Source organism: Carassius auratus, chromosome 24 (genome assembly GCF_003368295.1).
Source record: "Carassius auratus strain Wakin chromosome 24, ASM336829v1, whole genome shotgun sequence".
NCBI lineage: Eukaryota > Metazoa > Chordata > Actinopteri > Cypriniformes > Cyprinidae > Carassius > Carassius auratus.
The window spans coordinates 5,556,523-5,577,410 of NC_039266.1; the positions used below are offsets into that span (position 1 = coordinate 5,556,523).

General features: G+C 38.0%; 1 protein-coding gene across 10 annotated transcripts in view; it reads left to right on the forward strand.

Moving 5' to 3' along the window:
* The window catches only part of kmt2ca (lysine (K)-specific methyltransferase 2Ca), a 137,369-nt gene that overhangs the window by 71,184 nt on the left and 45,297 nt on the right, over positions 1-20,888 (forward strand). For 9 of the 10 annotated variants that reach the window (XR_003275547.1, XM_026200790.1, XM_026200789.1 and 6 more), the window contains exons 13-18: positions 10,403-10,510; positions 10,623-11,425; positions 14,658-14,777; positions 16,848-16,964; positions 18,371-18,475; positions 19,785-19,889. Coding sequence is in view for 9 of the 10 variants with exons in the window: in XM_026200790.1 (XP_026056575.1) it covers positions 10,403-10,510; positions 10,623-11,425; positions 14,658-14,777; positions 16,848-16,964; positions 18,371-18,475; positions 19,785-19,889 (1,358 nt within the window). In the remaining variant the exon portion in view is untranslated. The remainder of the gene's footprint in view (positions 1-10,402; positions 10,511-10,622; positions 11,426-14,657; positions 14,778-16,847; positions 16,965-18,370; positions 18,476-19,784; positions 19,890-20,888) is intronic. The other variant, XM_026200793.1, reaches the window with a different exon arrangement.

Genomic DNA, 20,888 nt, shown 5'->3' on the forward strand with positions numbered 1-20,888 from the left:
TCTCAGGCCTTTCAGAAAAGGAAAAAGTGGATTTTCTAGAAAAAAAATTTCTGGAGTTTTGTTTGACTATCACAGCCAATGCGCCAACAGTGTGACTTGGGAAAGAAAAGGGGGAGAGGCGTTTGAAACCTGCTTGCCAAGGAAACCACCAGTCAGACCTTATCAGCCTGCTCGCGTGAGTTCCATGTCACAGTCAAGAGGGGGATATACAGTCTATAGTGGAGATCCCACCCCCCACCACCTCAGTATCCGGCTAATGTGTCAGCCCAGCCAAGGCTGGCTCAAGCTAAGGGAAAACTTAGCAAAGAAACTTAGCCGCAGCAAAGCATTGTCCTTCTAACCCTCAAGGCTGCAAAAAGAGACAAGTGACCTAGGATCAGGACTGTTTAAAACCTGGGGACAGGGAGCAGCACCTGGGGTTTTCTGCTCCACTTACCCCAGAGTTCAATAATTTTCTTCCTCCCCTGGGGAAACGGAGAAAGTTGTTAATTGTAGATGGCCCAAGTTCAATTGGTTTAAGGGCCAGTTCAGCAGGTTCACTCAGAGTTGTGCAAGGGACAAGTTCCTAGAGTGCCCCCTGCAATAATTCCCCTCCCTCCACCCACGGTGGTAATGTCAAGGGCAAAGGAGAGTGTTTACATAAGCAAAGAAGGTGTAAAAATCAGTGCTGTCAATCGATTAAAAAATGTAATAATTGCTATTTTTTCTGAAATTAATCGCCATTAATCCCACCTATCATTAAAGTTTATAAATATGCTGTTATATTGCAATAATTTCACATTTAATCTTCAAATTAATGCACAAACAACATAAAGACAGAATATCTCTTAATATCTGCTTAATGGCATTTTTTTATGACTGAAGGCCAGTATCAATGATGCCAAAACTGATTTTCTCTAGAAAATTGCCCCCCACCCCATACTTAACTATTGTCTATAACGATTCAACATTACAGTTAAATTGAGAGCTATTAATTTTAACATTTAAAAAAATAAGATTTTAAAAAATAACTTCTAATTTAAGTGAACTTAAAACAATCTTCACTCAAACACATTATAGAAGATGTCATATTTACCTGTACCCTTCTGCAGAAATATACAGAAATTGAATGTATCAAACACTAAATTCTAAATTAAAAAAAGATGAATCATTAAAGATATTAAAGTTATTTTTTCCTCTTTTTTTCTTTGATCTTTGATTAATATACATCACAGGAGCTGGTTATTAGGTTGTTTTGGCTGCTATTTCTTCAAGAGCTGCTGCTGCTGAACATGATGCAGATCTGACAAGCATCAACTCTATTTACTTTTTCTGACACACTTAAGGTCTTAAAGTCTCTATTAATGAGCTGACGAGTTAAATCGGGGGATTAGATAAGTGTCCTGGCTACTCCAGGACAGTTTTTGAAAACCATTTCAGAGACATGTTCTTGGGACACAACAGGGGCAAACAGATCTGTGGATTTTTTAGTTTGTTAGTTAGGCTTTCTCATTGGGTAGTAGACGCAATTGTAACGTGTTACAAGGACACAAATTTACCACCTCGACGATGCGCCCGCTCTACACGTGGAATGGCCACATCCTGGGCTATGTTCAGAGGAGTTTCTATTCAGGAGATTTGTGCTGCGGCGAGCTGGATTTCAGCTCACATATTTGTGAGATATTGTAGATTAGATGTGACAGTCATCACTGACTCATTTAGTGCTTGGAGTAGCGGTGCTTGATATGTACTGCATTTCATTCAGGGCATAATTGCATATTCTATAATTCAGTAATCTACACCTTGTGCTTGTGTTCACTGTATTATATTATGAAGTGCATCATGTTTGCTCAAGCATTAAAGCCATGATCACTTGTTTATCACCATTTGTTCATACAGCCTTATCTGCAATATGGGAGTGGTCTATATCCCATAGAGAGATACCGAATGGATGTTAGAAAGAGAACGTAGCGTTAACCTCGTAACCCCGGTTCTCTGATAACAGAAGTAAGGCATCTAATCTCACTGCCCTTCTTGCAGACTACACAGTGAATTATTAGCAGGCTGCGGGTGGGTTATATACCAGGGAGGTGGGACTCCCTGATAGCTGCTGCAATTGGCCTTTCAGTCTGACAGACGTGGTGTAATTGGTGCTTCTGCATTCAGTTACGCCTGAGGCGTTCCCATAGTGAGATACCTCACTTCTGTTATCAGAGAACCAGGGTTGCGCAAGTAACCTAACGTTCCCAGTGAAATAAACATTTGTGTAATAATAACAAGAACACTAAAATATAGATCAAAAACAAAGAGCTTGAACATGTTCACACCACCGAACTTTAATAATACTGGATTGAGTTATTGTAGTATGTCATGGACAAATACATTTGTAACAATGCAAAAGTTAACATCTGAATCAGTATGTATGTGTATATATCAAGCACCACCAAATACAAGAGCACAGAGTCAAGAGAGAATGTTTTGGATTCATCTTGCAAAAGTCCGTGAGTGCCACCAATTAAAAGTTTTATACAAAAGCAGAAAATCTAGGGAAGTGACCAAAAGTGCAGATTGTATGGGTTTCCCGGGTTTGTTCGCACTACAATGGAAAAGAGGATTAAACATCTCAGTACAAAAAAAATCAGTTGCATTGGTGACATGCAAATTTTTGTGTCGGTCTGAACAGATGCTTTAACAGACATTTATTCAAAATATTTTTTTTTTCACTTTTCTTTGTGTGAGCAGGACTGTTTTTGTGATCAGATTTTGTTGCCGATTTGAAATATGTTACTTAAATGTGATTTTGGCAAAGATTTTTTTTTTTTTTTTTGCAGTAAATCAGGTAACAATTAGTCATGCACTGCTTACTGCTTACCATTAACATACTGTAGCATGTTGTTAGCCATCTGCTCTCTATGAGCTACGGATGTCTGAAGTATAGTTAATTTGGAGTGTACATATAAAAAAAAAAAAAAACAGAAGTGGTGAACCAAACCAGAACCATAAACGATTGGGTCAAAATGCATCAATGTGCCAATTGGACTTCTGACTGATTCAGCGCTGAACTTTCCAGAAACTATTAAATGATCAATGATGCTTCATTTACTTGAGGTAAACATTGATCCATCGACTAATTGGGTAGTTTTGTGGATGACTGGTTGACTAGTATAAAGGACTAATCTTGTTGGTTCTAGTATTGTTTTGGCATTGAAGCAGTACTTTTGACAGCTTTAATACAGTTATAGATAGGTGATTATAGAACCTCTTTATTCTTAATGGCCACATGTTAGAGGGAGTATTTTCCCAGCGGTGCAGTAATTTGACTCCACCACCAATCTAAAGTCTTTTTGTTGCCATGGATGCGTGATGCCATCAGTGATTCATCCCGACACGACTGAAATGAACCACAGTCACACTTATTCTCATGAACCAGTGCACAAACAGCACAAACACCTGAGCACAGATGGCTGATTGTATCTGCTGAATAGCTGCTTTGAGATCTGCGTCTTTCATGATGTTATAAAGTGTTAATCTGTTAGGCTGGAGGCTAGAGCCCGTCTGATGTCATACCCACACTGGGAATGATAAATCCTTTAAGTTCATCTGCTTTGCTCTCAGGCAGTGTGCAATGCTGCCAGGTGACACTGTCAGGTGAGTATTGTTGAGTGAAGTCAGTGTGAGGGCTTTTGGGAGTATGCAGACCCTGAGGCGTACCCGATCATCAATAATAGGTGTTTGAAAACCAGCATCAGTGTGCAGAATCAACCAGACAGCAGGCTTGATATGCTCTCTGGAGTAGGAATAAGTCAGTATCCTGTTTTAATATCCTCTTTTTCCTTGTCTGTCCAGTCGGACTGTAGTCATTGCGCATCAATGCCTCATGACCTCAGCAGCCTTTCCCCTTGTTTGAACTCTGCATTTCCACTGAGGTACCCCGAGGCTTGTTTACATGCTGCCTTTACTGGGCAGCTCAACTAGACTTGAACCACTGTCTTTTCCCAGTGGTGAAATGCACTTTTTTGAGGGCCTCAGTATATAGCAGCCTTTAAAACATTGCTGATTTTGTGTGCTATTTTAAGGGGGTCTCATTTAGAAGTAACACTCACACTTGGAAGAAATCCAAAAATATTTAAAAAATATGTAATGTCTTGGCCATTATCCAGGCTTTCATCAGATTTCTGGTCAAAACGTCACATATATTTAAAACAATAAAGTTAGATTTCTTCAAGAGCAAATGTTGCACCTATTCTTATTGACATTGCTTTTTTTATTTGTGGTTGCACCTCTGTTGTTGGTGGGGCACCTCTGTTTAGTAATTTTAGTTCTTAGGGGTGTCGTAATAATTATATATATATATATATATATATATATATATATATATATATATATATATATATATATATATATATATATATATATATATTAGGGGTGTAACGGTACGCAAAAATCACGGTTCGGTACGTACCTCGGTTTTAAAGTCACGGTTCGGTTCATTTTCGGTACAGTAAGGAAAAGAAATGCAAACATTAAACTGCAGGTTGTTTATTACTATACACTTTTTAATAAAATATATATAAAATATAATAAAAGAATAAGAAATAAAATACTGCTGCAAAGTTCTCCACTGAATAAAATACTCTGTCTCAAACCAATATCATAAAATAAAATATAATGAAAAATATAAATAAATAACTATGATTACAGTGCCGCATTAACAATTCCAGCTTGTAGGCCTGCCTCTCCAGAACCGTGACGTGCCTGCTGCTGTAGGTGACAGGGAGACCGCAGACAGACCAGGCTCTCGTCTTCATGACAACAATATCCATACTTCATGTTGAGCATAAATATAAAGCCTACTGATAAAGGACACCGTCAACAGTATTGACGGCAAAATAGACTACGTATGTTTGACAGGTGCAATATTTGAAAATCGATAACTATTCATTTATTTTTTAAATTAAATTTATATCTGAATTTATGTCATAGACTTTCAAACATCAAAGTCTCATGAATTAATATGTATTTGTGTACAAAATGACATATAAACATATTTTCCTATTATATTTTGTCTGGAACGCTTCCAACACGCGCGCGTGTCACGTGAAAAAATAGGCGTCGGTTCTATTTCTAGCATGCACGCGTTTTCCTGAGATGCGCGTCTCAACGCAGGCAGCCTGCAAGCTCTAACCTGCTAACATGGGAGCCGCACGCAGCTGAGACGCTTGCGCCACGCATCCAGTGTTTCGCCGGCATTAGAATCAGCTGCAGGGTGGGATTTGTGCTGAACGCGGAGACTTCCGCCACTTAATATGTATATATGTATATATGTATGTGTGTGTATATATATATATATATATATATATATATATATTTATCGATGTCATGTTATTAAAACACATATGATAATATTGTAAATCTAATTTAGGGCCTGTAACTATTTTGGTAGACCATTAGTGCACCTTAACACTGGTTGCCCACCCATCAGAAAATGGACAAATGAAGACTTCTGCTCTACAAAGTCATGGCAGAGATCAGATGACAGATGAAATTGAAACCCTCTACCTACACCTGAGAAATGTTAGCTCGCCAGTGTGGGAGTGTTTTGGGTTCTTGAGATGTTAGCTCGCCAGTGTGGGAGTTTTTTGGGGTTCTTGAGAAATGTTAGCTCACCAAATGGGGGAGTTTTTGGGGTTTTTGAGAAATGTTAGCTCGCCAATGGGGGAGTTTTTTTTTTGTGTGTGTGTGTGTGTTTCTGTTAGAGCCTGTCTGCAAGAATGGGCAGAATTTTCTCTCCTTTACCCTCCTTATTTTAAGTGTGAAACAACACAAGAAAACACTAAAGTATACCAAATTAAAGATGAATCCTAGCATTTTTATTTCTGTGGAAATTGTTATATTATCATCTTTAATTATGTTGCTGCAATAGTCATAGTGAGTATCTGTAAATGAAATGAACACTGTTAATGCATTTACGTAGTTCAACAGTACAACTGTTTAAGACACACACACTAGTTGTATTGCTCCTGCCGATTTGTAGATCATCAAACCAATCATTTTAACAATTTAGGTTTGGTGCACAAATTATCCTGCACATTTATGTTGCAAGTATAGTGTGATCAAATCATGTGGCTTGTTGAGTTAGACAGTTTTGCACTTTTTTTAAAGTGATTAGACAATACAGTATGTCACAGAAACATACTATCACCAAAATCTATTTGACTTCAGAAGACACAAGGTGATGTTTGTGTGCATCTATGTAGGTTTGTATAGATGTGAGTATTTGTTGTAGCATTCTTTGTAGCACAGCAACCTGGGGGAGGGGAAGATATTAGACCGTGACTTGTCCGCCTGAGTTAAAAATAGCTAGGAGCTCTAAACTAGTGAGGCTTTCATCTTCCCTGTGCTTCTAGTGGATTGTAAGTGTAGAGACGTTATCAGGACACTGCAACCAACCGAACTCATTTTTAGCTCTTTGAATGATGGCTGCTCTATCATGAGTCTTTGATGGCTCTACACTGTTTCTTACACCCCAGGTTAGATTCAGGTTAGATTCATGATGTTTTATTGGAATGATATATAGCATCTCCAGTGTATTAAAGGTGGTCATGGAAAATGGTATTTTCTTGCTCTTTAAAATAAAGTTGATATGCTATGTAATCAAATTTAATATCATCCACTTCAAGCTCCTCCTCAGGCAGTTAACAGAAACTAAACAAGGAAAAGGATTTCTTATGAAATTGTCATGTCTGTGACATCACAGCCATTAGCATTTACGCATCAACACCTATTTATACAAGTTTCTGACTGGCTAAAATACAGAATCCCTATCTATATAGTTTGTTGTTGCGGAAATATATTTGAAGTTCGAAATCATGCGTATGTAAGACGTTTGAACACTGCTTTTGTTTTAACAGTTAGTCTTGCATATGAGTGAATGAGTAAAAAAAAAAGGGCAGAGCATGGCTCGTGTTTGTTTATTCATTTCTGTGTGCCCTGTATGAGACCATCTCAGCAGTGTCTAACAAGAGCAGGGCTCATAAATATGTTGTCATGGTGATGCCTGGCACAATGGGCTGCAGTGGCAGCTGAAGTATTCCTGTTCCCTGCTCAGAGTGAGGGAAGCATAAATGTATGGTGGAGGAGGGGGCAAATAGACCACTCTTGAATTTGATATATATACAGATGGATATAGAAAAATACAGATGAATAATATAATCATTTTTTGTTGTTGCCCTATTCATTCTCTGATCAATCAGGCTATGTTGATTGAGACCAAATTATTAATTATGCATTAAGTTATGATTTAGGATTGCAAAACGGTTATTCTGTTAAAACAAAGAAGTTCAAATAATTTGCATGTCATCTGATTGATGGTGTGAATGGTCACTTTGAATATAGCTATAAAGTTCTTAAAGCTGAATATTTCTCAAGATTTCTCAGATTTTTTGAAGTTGTTGAATAAACTTCAGTATATGAATGGTATCGCTTTGAGTAATACACTAAACCCCAGGTTGTTTCAGGGAGGTTGGACATGTAATAAGTCAGTGGTGCCGTTCTGTTCATGTAAAAGTCTGTTCTGCGTGTCAGATTCTTTGGTGCATGTTGCGATGCAGTTTGAGCAAAGATAATTGGAGTTCTGACAACCAAACACAAGCAATTTATTTTAATTCAGGAAAACAGTCAATGACAATAGTGTCCAAGATAGACTTTTTTCAACAAAAGTTTAACTTTAATGACTTTTACAAATGTCATCAGTAGGGATGTCAATGATGATCGGTGACTGTATATAATAACATCATCATTCATTCACAATGTACTAATTAAAGGGGGGGTGAAATGCTATTTCATGCATACTGAGTTTTTTACACTGTTAAAGAGTTGGATTCCCATGCTAAACATGGACAAAGTTTCAAAAATTAAGTTGTACGTTTGAAGGAGTATTTCTGTTCCAAAAATACTCCTTCCGGTTTGTCACAAGTTTCGGAAAGTTTTTTTTCGAGTATGGCTCTGTGTGACGTTAGATGGAGCGGAATTTCCTTATATGGGTCCTGAGGGCACTTCTGCCGGAAGAGCGCGCGCTCCCGAATAGCAGAGCAGAGAGAGCACAACAGACATTCACTGATCAGAGCGAGAGCGTCACGAAATGTCACAAAAGGAGTGTGTTTTTGGTTGCCAGGGCAAGACAACCCTGCACAGATTACCAAAAAAAAAAAAAAAAACAGCATTAAGGGACCAGTGGATGGAGTTTATTTTTAAAGAGCATCAACGGAGTTGTGCAAGTGTTTGTTCCCTGCATTTCGAAGATGCTTGTTTTACAAACAAGGCCCAGTTTGACGACGGATTTGCGTATCGTTTATTTCTTAAGGATGATGCAATCCCAACGAAAAATGCAATCCCATGCCGAGACCTGGGTTCGAGCCCCGCTCGGAGCGAGTCGTTGCTGATGCTGCTCTTGTTAAATTTCAGCCTCTGGATCTGATTCTGGATCATAAATATACACTGAATCTGACTGTTAGCCATGGTTTGTTTTGGTTGGTTTTGTCCTCACGGTGTCACAGCTTCCAAACGCTCTCAACGCAAAAGCCTACTGGCGCTCGTGATTCTTTAGCTCCGCCCACACATCACGCCTCCAGCCGGTCATGTTTTTCCGGGAAAAATCGGCACAGACTATCTTTCTCTTATGAATATAATAAAACTAAAGACTTTTTGGAGTTATGAAGGATGCAGTACTACTCTATAGGTACTCAAGATTAACATGATATTGAGTGAAAACGAGCATTTCACCCCCCCCCCCCCCCCCCTTTAAGCTTTTAATGTGATTTCAACTTTAAAAGGTACATTAAAATAGAAACAACACAAAAGTTGTTCAACATGAAAAGCAATAAAAATGCAGTAACAAAGTCACTTCATCAGATAACTGCGCTCTCAGGGCTGCGGGACATAGGGCAGATAGACTATTCATTCCTAAAACTTGTTAATTCTTTCCTACGACTTATTAATTTGTGACAATTGTCCATGTTTCATTAATTTTGTTCCCTTAATAACCCATGATTTAAGTGAAATAAGGGAACAAATTAATAAATCGAACAAATTCTTAATTTATAAAATCTTCAATTTCCCTTCCCATGTTTACCAAACACAGTAAGAGATGCGATTAAAAGTGAAAGATAATAAAATAAAATTATAGGGTTAGACTGTGAAGATTTAGGAAAAGCAGCAATGCCTAAATATTATTGAATTTGTGGAAACATAAATGAAGGCTATATCTCAAACGACATCCAGAGGCATGGTCACGATCTAACATTGTCCTGACCCTATAAGAGCACAAATCTTCTGTTTTATTGTGAGTGTGCACAAATGAAAGTTGTTTTTGTTTGTGTGTCTCAGCTTTTTCGATCGCTCCGGAGTTACGTTTTTGCTCATATGAAGAGGATCATCTTTTCCGTCTGTGTGCGAATGTGTGTCAAGTAGTTTACATTATAAATAATAGTTTAACATTCAAATACTTTGCAGATATGGAAACATTTGGATTTGTGCCGAATGAGACATGAGCAGTAATCTCCAAATAAATCTAGCCAAAGCCACGCTCGCTCATCCTCATGTGCATGCATGTACTGTCACGATCTAATGCACTAGATGCTGGATTTTTTAAAACAAATAGGCTAGGCTACCGGAACACAAAAATTAAAAATCAGACATTTACCAGAACCAAATCCAGCAGGATCAAATTGATGTGTGCAACAGTTTGTTTTGCTGCAGCAGGGCTGGAAGGAAGCGGTTCACTTATTAATGTGCAGTGCATTCACGCGTGCACCAATTACTTTTGGAGTAATTTTTGTTTTAAATGCCATAATGTCAGTTGAAAACATTGCAATTGAGTTTTAAAATACAACAACGAGCACCCCAAAACCATTTAAAGTTGCTTTAACTCCCAACAAAGTAAAATGTACGACATTTTCTTCATTTTATCAAATGATCATAATCACATCTATTTATTTTATAATCCTGCTACTAGCATTTTATTCATACTAAAACCCCATTAATTCAAGTGAGAAAGCATTTTGTGTGTGTGGGATCATGGAAATAATCTATATTTTACATCCCTAGTCATCAGTGTAAAAAGTAATAATGTTTTCCTTACGCCTTGAATTCATCTGAATGCACACATTGTTTGTTTCTAAGAAAATATTATTAAAAGATTATGCTAACCAAACAAAAGAGATTATTTTAATGAATTTCATTGTTTTAATGGGGGCTTTCTTCAGAGGCACGTTCACGTCACTTGAAATATGAAATTATGTAATTTTTTATAAATTAAATGAAAAAAAAAATGAATGTCATTTCATTGATCCTTATGGATGTTCAGCTTAGTAAATGTTAGTCCATTTTATCTTTGTGCAACTCAATGCTTCAATTTCCTATCCAGAATTCTTCATGGCTGTTGAGGAAGTAAATGAGGCTGAGGATGAAGTGGCGTTGGAGCCAGAGGCCAGTGCTAGTCCACTTCCTACATTGCCAGAAGAGTTCCTGTCATGTAAGTCTTTCTTTTAGTCAGATAATCATGTCCATGAAGTGTGCACAGTATTTAGTATTAGTGTCTTTTTTAGCCATAGACATCTTATTTATTTATTTATTTATTGGCACAGCTGCTGAACCAGCCCAGGAGATCCAGGTTACTGTCACTCTGACAGAGGGTTCCGAGCCTCCTCTGTGCACATCCACTATAGTGGCCTCTTCCACTACTGAAGACCATAACCAGGAGCACAATATAATTGGTGCTTTGGAAATGGGGAAGGAAACAGAGGATAAGCTGCCTGATACTACGGAGGATGAACCTGAAGCAGACGCTTCAAAAGCTCTTCCTGCTTTGCCAACCAAAGAAACTTCCACCAAACACTCTCGAGCACAAGAGGAAGAACCCATGGAAGTATGTCCCTCAGACCCTTCCAGTACGAAGGATAAAAGTGTGACAGATGTCCCAGAATCCAAGAGTGTTGTTGAGGAAATTGTGCAGGAACAGAAGCAAGACGAACAAGAGCAAGAAGAGGAGAAGGTGGCAGATCCTGAAGTCACTTGTATTTTACCTGAGCCTGATAGTGTCCCACTGGTTGCAGAGTGCAGTCCTACCGTGGAAAGGAACACTACACCTGTCAGCGACCGCAGTTTCTCCAGTTTCAGCTCTCCCATTGAGGATAAGAGCCTCGTCTTGAAACATTCCCCAGGACTGTCCCCCGAGGGCTCAACCAAGTTGACCCAGTCCCCATTTTCCACTGAAGCCTCACCGAGGGAGACGTCTCAAAGCCAGACGCCTACCCATGGCCTGAATCTGGCTGGATACAGCCCCAGTGTTTCCAACACCAACTTCTTCCCCCTTACGCCCAAGATAGGTATGGGAAAGCCAGCCATCTCAAAGAGGAAGTTCTCTCCAGGAAGGCCAAGAGTAAAGCAGGTAAAACTCCTGGTTTTTGGCCTTTCTTTCTTGTCTCTTTAGGACACTGATTCTGTCTGTGATCCACAGTTTTCAGCCACACAGTAATTACTCCTTTGCTCTCCATGTTCCTTCGTCACATTGATTAGTGCCAGAGCGTAGCGTGTATTAATTAACATGGAAAGGCTCTTACTGTGCTCTCTCTGGCTCAGTCTCTGCTTCGCTCACTCATTCTTTTTCCCGCTCTCTCTCCTGCCTCCCAGCCCTCCCCCCCACCACCACCACCACCACCACTGCCCTTCTCAAATACATCACTCACAGTATCCCGGGAGAGAGGGGGCTGGGAGTTGGCTCCAGAGGCAGGGGTTTATGCTAGAGGAACATAAAGGAGTCTTTTTGGAGGTGTGTAATTCGGATAACTGCTCACTGAGCTGGAAAGCACAGCAAAAACCCATTTCCCCTTTGAGCTCTGGAGCAGGGAGGATGCAGAGAACTTCTTTTTTAGGACCTTCTAACTTATCATAAATCTAAATTAATCCTGACATCTTTGTGCCCAGTAGAGTAAACTTCAAAGTACAATTAATCGAAGTATTCTTCAAAACAAAGATTCTAGTGTGTTCGTTCCCATCTCTCTGGTGCAAACCTTGGCATTTTAACTTTGGTAATGCTTTTAGTATCATTGACGCACATACATAGACCATGCCAAATATGGTAAACTGAAGATCAATCGTGCTTGCTTGACAGTTGAGAAACAGTGAGGTTTTTTTTCTTTTCTTCATTTGTTGTGGCTGAATTTAGCATGTTTGAGTCTCCGCAAAAACCGATGTGGTTTGTTTCTTGCATGTCTTGCAAGTTTGAGCTTTCAGGTTTACCATGTTTGAATGTATTTGTTGTTCGGTTTATATATGTTAATGAAAGCCTAAATTAAATCAGTTTTTATAGCAATAGATTGAATCTCTTCCAAAAAATGTGGATTGAACCTCTTGATTCGTATAGATATTAAAAATATCTCATGTTATGTCTTGTGTTTCTGAAAGATGAGAGAAAGTCAATAACGTGGTGGTTAATAAATGACGAAATTTGTATTTTTAGGTGAACTATCCCTTTAAAGGTGCTGTAAGCAATTACAGCTGTTTTTCAAACTTTATTATTTTGCTAACCTACACTACACATCCTTTCTTTAAAACACAGCTCTCCAAAAGCATGCCAGGAAACTCAATGTCAGCAAAACGTTAAATGTTTCCCAGAGGGAGAGCATTACTGATTGGCTAAAACCTCATTCTCTTGTTATCTTTATACAGTATAGGTTCTAAACGCTCTAATATAATATGTCAGGACATCTGATTAAATGGTCTGTTAGGTATTAGGGATATTATATGTGTGGGATACCAAACAATTAGCTTGTGACAAAGTTCTTTCTGTAAGATTTCAATGGGATATGTTGTTGTTTTTTGTTTTTCAGATAGCTGGCTATACACATTGATATTTTAACAAAACATGCTTAGCAGTTGTGTTTGGATATACTTTTCTTTTGTAAAATCTAATGACTAGAAGAGTGTATATGTGTCTTTATATGCTAGTTGTTATGGCTCTAGTTGCTTTTCTCTCTGGAGTATGTGCCATCTGGGCACAGGGCAATTTAAAGGGTGGGCAGCTGTCATTGGCTCCAACTGAGATTTCCGGTTTGGTGTGTAAAAGTGCGTTCATGAGTATGTGCACGCCCCGTGTTATTCTGTGTGTGCCTATAAGAGAGAGAGAGATTTCGTTTTGTTGTGCAAATGAGCTTCTAGCGTTTCATCATTTTCTTGAAGTAACACCCGCTGATTCTCTTCAAAGACGATCAGGCGTGCCTTCCGCTCTGAATGTTGTAGAAGTTTCAGAGTCCTATAGGGATTAGCTTGAGTTTTCATTTAGAAATATGTATCTCTTAGCTAAAAAAGATTTAATATTACCACATACATGTTGGTAAAGTGTCTCTTGGGCGCCTATGATTCAAGCTAGAAGTGTTCATCTCTCCATTTATTTTACATTTGTAGTATATTTGTTTATTTTGAAAAGACTCGGCTGGAAATTCAGTATGAAGACATGCTTCTTCCTCCGCATACTCTTACTGAACTAACATTGCATGGCTGTCAATAAGCAATCGAAGACATCACCAATATCAATGCCATGATTTTTTTTCTTATTGTCAATACGTAGTCAGATTTGATTATTTGCTGTCTTTATTCACAGGCATGTTGGCATGATAATATTTGTTTGTTTCTCAGTTGCCTCCTTCCACTCATACTTTAATGTTTAAGGAGAGCTATTCTTTTCTTTCTTTCTTTCTTTCTTGCTTTCTTTCTTTCTTTTTGAATCTGTAATAACAAATCTTGGGTCTTGTGCCTTAGGAATGGTCATTTGTTCAAGTACTTTTGTTTTATTAGGAAGCAATGTTCTGAGTTCAATGCTCTGTTTACAACAGGAGTTTGTTGATTACCACAGAAAATAATGTTATATATAGCATGAAATTATGGAAAATATTGGCCTTTTTTTTTTTTTTTTTTTTTTTTTTTGCAATATTATGGAAAACAATTGTGTCAGGTAATCAACAACACATAACACTGTTGTCCAGAGACATGAAGTTGCATTGGATCTCAGACATGCATTAAAAGTTATGGTTTGGGACAAAGTGATACGTGACAGGAAAAAAAGGCAACCAACTCGCGGCTGCTATATATTATTTATAATTTAGAAATAATTTTCATTTTATAAAACAAAAAAGGCCTTGCGGTGATTGTTATGCATTGTAATTACACTGACTAACCCTCATTAGCTCGTTAAACAGGCTAAATGCTCCCCATGATGCTTTGTGCTTTATGAAATTCTCTGTTTATCTCAAAGAGCTGCTTGTTGTCATGCTGACACAATCACGCCCGTTTAGTACAAATAAATAAACAAGGCTGTTTCCATGGAGGCATAATGATGCATTATAATGCAGATCCTCATGCCTTTTTCTCTGTTTGTAAGGGAATTTTGCAGAACAGAATATTAATTCCGTATAATTCCGTCATGTTTCAGGAATTTGTCCCAAACTTAATTTCACTGTACTGGCTTGATATTATGCATTTGTGTGGAAGTATTGCATTCATTTGACGTGCTGTGTTCTTATTGCTGGCTTCACATTTATTTTGCTGCATTTTGTCACCCCTCATCTTCCCCTCATCACCAATATACCCTCCACCTCCGTCTCTTCTCCGCCGCTTTACCTCAGGGTGCATGGAGTAACCGTAGTGCAATGAGCTCGCCCTCCTGGTCTCCAGAGCGCTCGGACGCCTGGGACAGCCCTAAGACCAGGCCGCATCACGGGCTGCCCATCTGGACCATGAGATTGGTAAATGAGGGGAGGGGGTTGAAGGGTTGGGGCTCTGCAGGGGACTGAGCTTTTAAGGTTGGTGTGGGTCATAAAGCATCAGCTGGTTTAGTCTAGAAAGTAAACTCAAAAATGTTTTTTAAGGGATTATGGATGAAAAACACAAGTGAGTATGACTCCGTGGTTGTTGTTGCTCCAAAATGTATGTTTGTTACTAGTGTAGAATTCAGGCCTTGATATTATGATATCCAACTTGTTCATGATATAATATGACATTGCTATACAATATTTTTATGTATTTCTAATTTGACTATTTTTAGCCTGGCACGCTGTCCTAAAAAACATAATGCTCATGGCGTGATATTCTAAAACAAAAAACAAAAAAAAAACAATGAGACGCAACACACTAAGGCTAGATATTTGGAATCAGGGATGCACTGAAAAAGCTTTGTAATAATGTACAACTATACATTTCCCCAGTCATGATTCTTCAGTGCCTCTTGTCCTAAAAAATGTTTTTCTTAATGTCATAATCATATGCTGACATAAACAAGGCCATACGACCAGGTTTATCCAGTAACCAGTCCCCACATATATTACTGAAGTTCTGATACAAATACAAATACAAGCCTCATCCCTCATTATCTTTTACTGAATATTCAGTTTAACTCTGAAATGCATCACTTTATAAAGGTTAATACTTTGATTCACAGTTTTATGTTGTTATCCATTGCACATTTCCTTGTTTACATTGTATTTTGATCTAGTGAATATTTCATATGCATGTTCATATAACAAACCCTGCACATATCTACAAAAGCATGTGGATGAGACACCAAAATTGCATCCTTCCCATTGCAGCTGTATCTCATCAGAATTGCTGTTCTTCTCTGTGGCTGCACTCGAGCAGATTTAGAGGAGTGCCTTCCTTAAGCCTCCTCTATTTTTTCCCTCTCCATAATTCATTTCTGCACAAATTAGACTCAGACTGTAAAAGCGACAGAGTGCGCCAGGCTTCCTTAGGCAATCTTTCTAAATGAAGTTGACGTCTCCTGTCTGAGTAGTGCGGCTTGGCTACCGTGAGGTAATTACCTGGGAGGAAGTGGGAATTGGGCCAGAGCTTTAGCCTCGATGCAAACGCAACGTGACACCTTCAGAAGCAGGGCAAGTTGGCAGAAGCCTGGCCTGAAATGTGATCTGTAAGTCAGTGTAGTGTTCAGGGAGCTGAGCTGAACCTCAGAGGGTCAGGTCTTGGGATGGATGGATGAGTTTGTAGCACAAACACAGATGCAAACGGTTTGGTGCCTTCCAGAAAGTTTTCCACCTTGTCAAGCTAGGGTATAGGTGGATTCAGGTAATTATTTCTCCTAAACAGCAGAACCATTTTTAATGAAATCATTCAAGCAATATTACCATTTTTTATTAGAGAAGAATATGTGTGGATTTCTATGTGAGCTGTGCAATTTTTTATTTTCTTTTTTGTTATTTGTAAAATGTAGGGCAAAAAATTATTTCATGTTAAATGGTAACTTGTTATTTTTTTTAATGCTGGTATGCTGTTAATTTTATTATCTTGATTAGCTAGTTATTGTCTAGTTGAAAATAGTACACAGATGACTTAAATAATTGAGCAATAAAATTAAATACTTTAGCAGCATTTTTTTAAACTTGAGTGCGAGGAAATGTTTATTTTCTTCAGTGAAGATTTCTGAGTGATGATACAAAAACAACAACAACAAAAAAGCTAATTTGTACAAGTAAATCAAACTGGAGACACTCTTTTAACATTTTTTTGTGAGGTTTAAATCAGCAATTCCATTATAATACAATAAGCAGACACAAAACTGGCCTACAGTCACGGTCTGTAGAAAACTTAATGTCTAGATATGAAGCACATTAAAGTCATTGTGATATTCCAATGTTGGTTTATTTTATATCACCAACAAAACAATATTTGATATATCATCTGTATTGCCCTTTTGGCTATGAGTATTTGCTCATTAGTACTATACATTCACACTCAGTTTCACTCTCAAAGTGTGCCATACGAGAAAAGAAATAATATCGTTTCTCTCCATCTCTGTCTGCCAGGGTCGTGGATCTGGTTTTCCTGGAAGGCGGAGACCCAGGGGAGCTAACCTGTCTGGGAGAGGTGGCAGGGGACGCTCCAGGCTAAAGACGGAGAGCATCCCTGTGGTGACCCCTGGGGTATGAAGCCCCCACCTCTACAAGCATAAATAAAACAGTGCTCAGATGTGCTTAATGTTCACATTAAAGCTTGAGAAATGCACTCACGCTCAGTAGAGCTTCAGCAGCAGTTCCCAGCCCAAATGGCCTTTTCAAAATAGCAAATGCTGACATTTTCCCCAACACAAATGACTTGTGATGGGGGAGAATGAGCCAGCATGTACTTGGCTGCCAATACTATAAAATAGGCAATTTTGTACTCAGCAGCCATCCTGTGGTCTACACACAATAAAGATGTTGTCTTAACTTTATCAGCCAGTCTCATTACAGTCCAATACCACAGTCAATTTTCATGTAAATGCCTATTTACACTGAGTGTGAAATTTCTATCCTTAAACTATCCATACACCATTACACCAGCTAAACAAAGCAGTGTTACTTTACCCTTAATCTATAAATTGAATACATTCTGCATATTTTTCATCTAGATGATGTTAAAACAAAATAAAGACTAATATATTATAAATACAACATTTACATTGTGCATGTAAGTACAATGACCCTGCATTGCAGAACCAACACTGCAGGCAATGCTTATTTTACAGTGCATTGCGAGCTTAAAGTGATAGTTCACCCAGAAATTAAAATTGTCATTAATTACTCACCATTTTGTTGTTCCAAACCCATAACACTTTTATTAACATGTTTTCTTCAAAACACGAAGATATTTCTGTTTAAACCTGAGTGATGCCTTTCCATTTTCAAGTCTTTAAAGCTTCAAACTGTTAATAAAGACATTGTAAAATTAATACAAATAAATCAAAACATTCGTCAACAGATGGTATGTAACATTAAATATGGTCAATTGCAGCTCAACCGTACTTTGTTGATGCACGAGGACTAGTGATGTTTGTTCTTGCTTATGTAAGCATGTATGAGCTCCTACAAGAAGCAATTAGATTTGTACTCCTGCTTCAAGCAAGTATGTTTTAACTTCCATTTACCATATTTGAAGTGTTCTATGTACAATGTTTGTCATTTGTTTATGTGAGAAAAGAAATTTCTCAAATTGTGAAAAAAGGGGATTTTTTGAAGAACAAAAGTATTATGGTTTTGTAATTGACGATAATTAAGTAATTGATGGCAGTATTTTCCCTTTAAGACAAGCTGGGCCCATTGTATACAATGCTTAAGAACTACTACTGTAATAGCCTTGCAGCAATTGGTAAAAACTAAGTATTGCCCATTGCTGTTTTTAATACTAATTTTTATTTATATATATAACCACATCTTACATTTTCAGTTGCATGGTTGCATTAAAACGATTCAACAACTATGATGACATTAGACAGTCAGAATAGTAATATGTTAGAAACAGCTGGATGTGATCTTAGCAAATGTAAACCATGTCATGTGCTCGGTTACAGGTGATCTTAATGGATTCTCCATATGTGGTAAAAGAAGAGGAGGAGACCTCCATGCACAACACTGTAGTCCTGTTCTCCACCTCTGACTCTTTCACACTTAAACAAGTAAGTATATGAGTTCAAAGTCAAAAGTGAAAACTAGGGGTGAACCGGAATAGTCGATGAATCGATGCTTTGATTCGAGGAGTCTGATTCAAATACCAATCTACCAGTCGAATATTCACAGGGTGTTATTGATTATGCCATATTGACTATATGGGGGAGCTCAAATATCTGATTGCACATAGAACTACCGGTTTTCTCCCAATAAGTTAATATACAGCCAACCACCCCTATAGATTTATGTTTCACTTTCCATAATCCGTGACCATCAGAGAAGCATCTTGGCGGCAGGGATTTAAACTTTACCAAGACTCAAACTGACACAGACAGAGACTGGATTTTTTTGAACAGGTAGGGTACAAGTGATTTCAAAACATTACAGCCGGTGTATATATATGGTGAATATATTATTTACCTGATATAAGATGCATTTGGTTTTGAGTCAAGCGTTTCATTGTAATAACGTTATTACGGTGATATCTCTTCAGTGCACAGCGCGAGCAGGTCAAAGTACAATGCAGAATATTAATTAACTATTTAAACTATGAATGGGACTGTTATATACATACTCTTATAATGAGAAGACCATTATACTAAAATGCTTTGAATTTCTAGAGTTTAGCCGCTGTGTTTCTGCACATTGTTTCGTGAAGAGCGCGTCCAGAACCCTGCAGATATTTTCATGTGCATTCAGGCCCTTTTTGCAAATAGCCTATAAGTCTTAATATTAACATTATGTTGTATAAATAACGAAGCGTATTATATATGAAATTATGTTGAAATATCACATGCGACACTCTACTGGTCATCTTCAGCGCACGCAGCTCAAAACAGAAAGGCAGAACATTGACTGCTAACGTTTTAGGCTAATGTTATAACGAGAGCACTATTGTAAAAAATACAATTAAATAAAATTGTTAATTGTTATGGTTTCGCCGACGTAAAGTGTTCGCTATCTGTTCATCAAAACATAAAACATTATTTAAACCTGTTTACATCTTCAAGGTGTTCATTACACATTTTCCCTGTGTGTTAACATCAGTAATTATGTTAGTCGAATGTCTGACTTGACTCTTGTTAATGTATTTTGCCCCGCCCCAAAGATATGATTCGACTATCAGTCTAATATCGGCAAGATTTGAAAATTCCGATTCAACTATGAAAATCCTTAGTCGGGGACACCCCTAGTGAAAACACTTCACGAACACATGATCCTGCTCTTAAAAAATGTGAGACTTAGATTAACTTTACATTAGCATGGGTGTGAGAATTAACTTTAAGGGTGGATGTCTGCTCTGCCTTGTGTCTTCAGGACATGTGTGTGGTATGTGGAAGCTTCGGTCAGGGTGCTGAAGGCAGACTGTTAGCCTGTTCCCAATGCGGCCAGTGCTACCACCCCTTCTGCGTCAATATTAAGGTAAGTACCCCCCCGATCAATCACAGCTGACCTTGTTCACCAGCAGCATTCATGAGATTTAATGGTGTGAATTATGAGCTTTTATCTAGAGTGATCGTTAATGGTGTGTGAGATAAATGTGGCAGGTCAGTGTGTGAGAGGACCTGGATGAAAGCAGCCAGAGGGTAATGAGTAAAATGTTAAGAGGATTATGAAGCACACTATAAAGGCCATGTCTTATGTTGATAGACTAAAGCAGAGATCTTTATCATGTGAAGACAGAAGTGACAGAATAATACATCAGGGTGCTTTCGGTATCTCTCAGGGTTTTGAGATATGCCAAGTAGAGAAACTTCCTGATCTTCACTTAATACAAGAAGCCCAGATGGATTCTACTGATTTTTTTCCCCACATTTCCAGTGCAGGTTTTGAAATCTGCTAAGATTAATGTGGAGTTCTTCACACACAGATTGAGTGTGGGCCTGATTAAGAACAAATAAAGTAAATAAACCTCAAGTGGCAGTGCATTAACGTGATTCTCGGTCATGGAGAGTGGCTTATTAAGTGTTCAAAATGGCAGCACCAACATTATGATAAAAACACTAGTCTTATATAAATGTATTATTAATAGTTAACACATTAATAAAGTTTTGTTTATCCAGACATTTTTTTTTTGGCGTGTTGTCCCTGCAAGCTCCATCAGTAAGGTTCAAAATATCTTCTTCATCAAAACCAAACCACAAAGTTTCCCTTAAAACTCATATTATATTTAATTGCCTTAAAAAAAAAAGGAAAAAAAAAAAAAGAAAAAAAATTAAACGTTAAGGTTTTCCCTAACAAAAAAAGCAATGCAAATAAATTATAATATTTTTCAATCCCAATTTCCTTTTCTTATTATTATTATTTTTTACCCCATGGAATCTGCTTAAGTGCCACCTGAGGGAACATGTACCCCTTGTTGGGAATCCATTAGCTAATCTGCAGGGTGTTTAAGGTTGCTAAGCAACGTACAGTAATTCC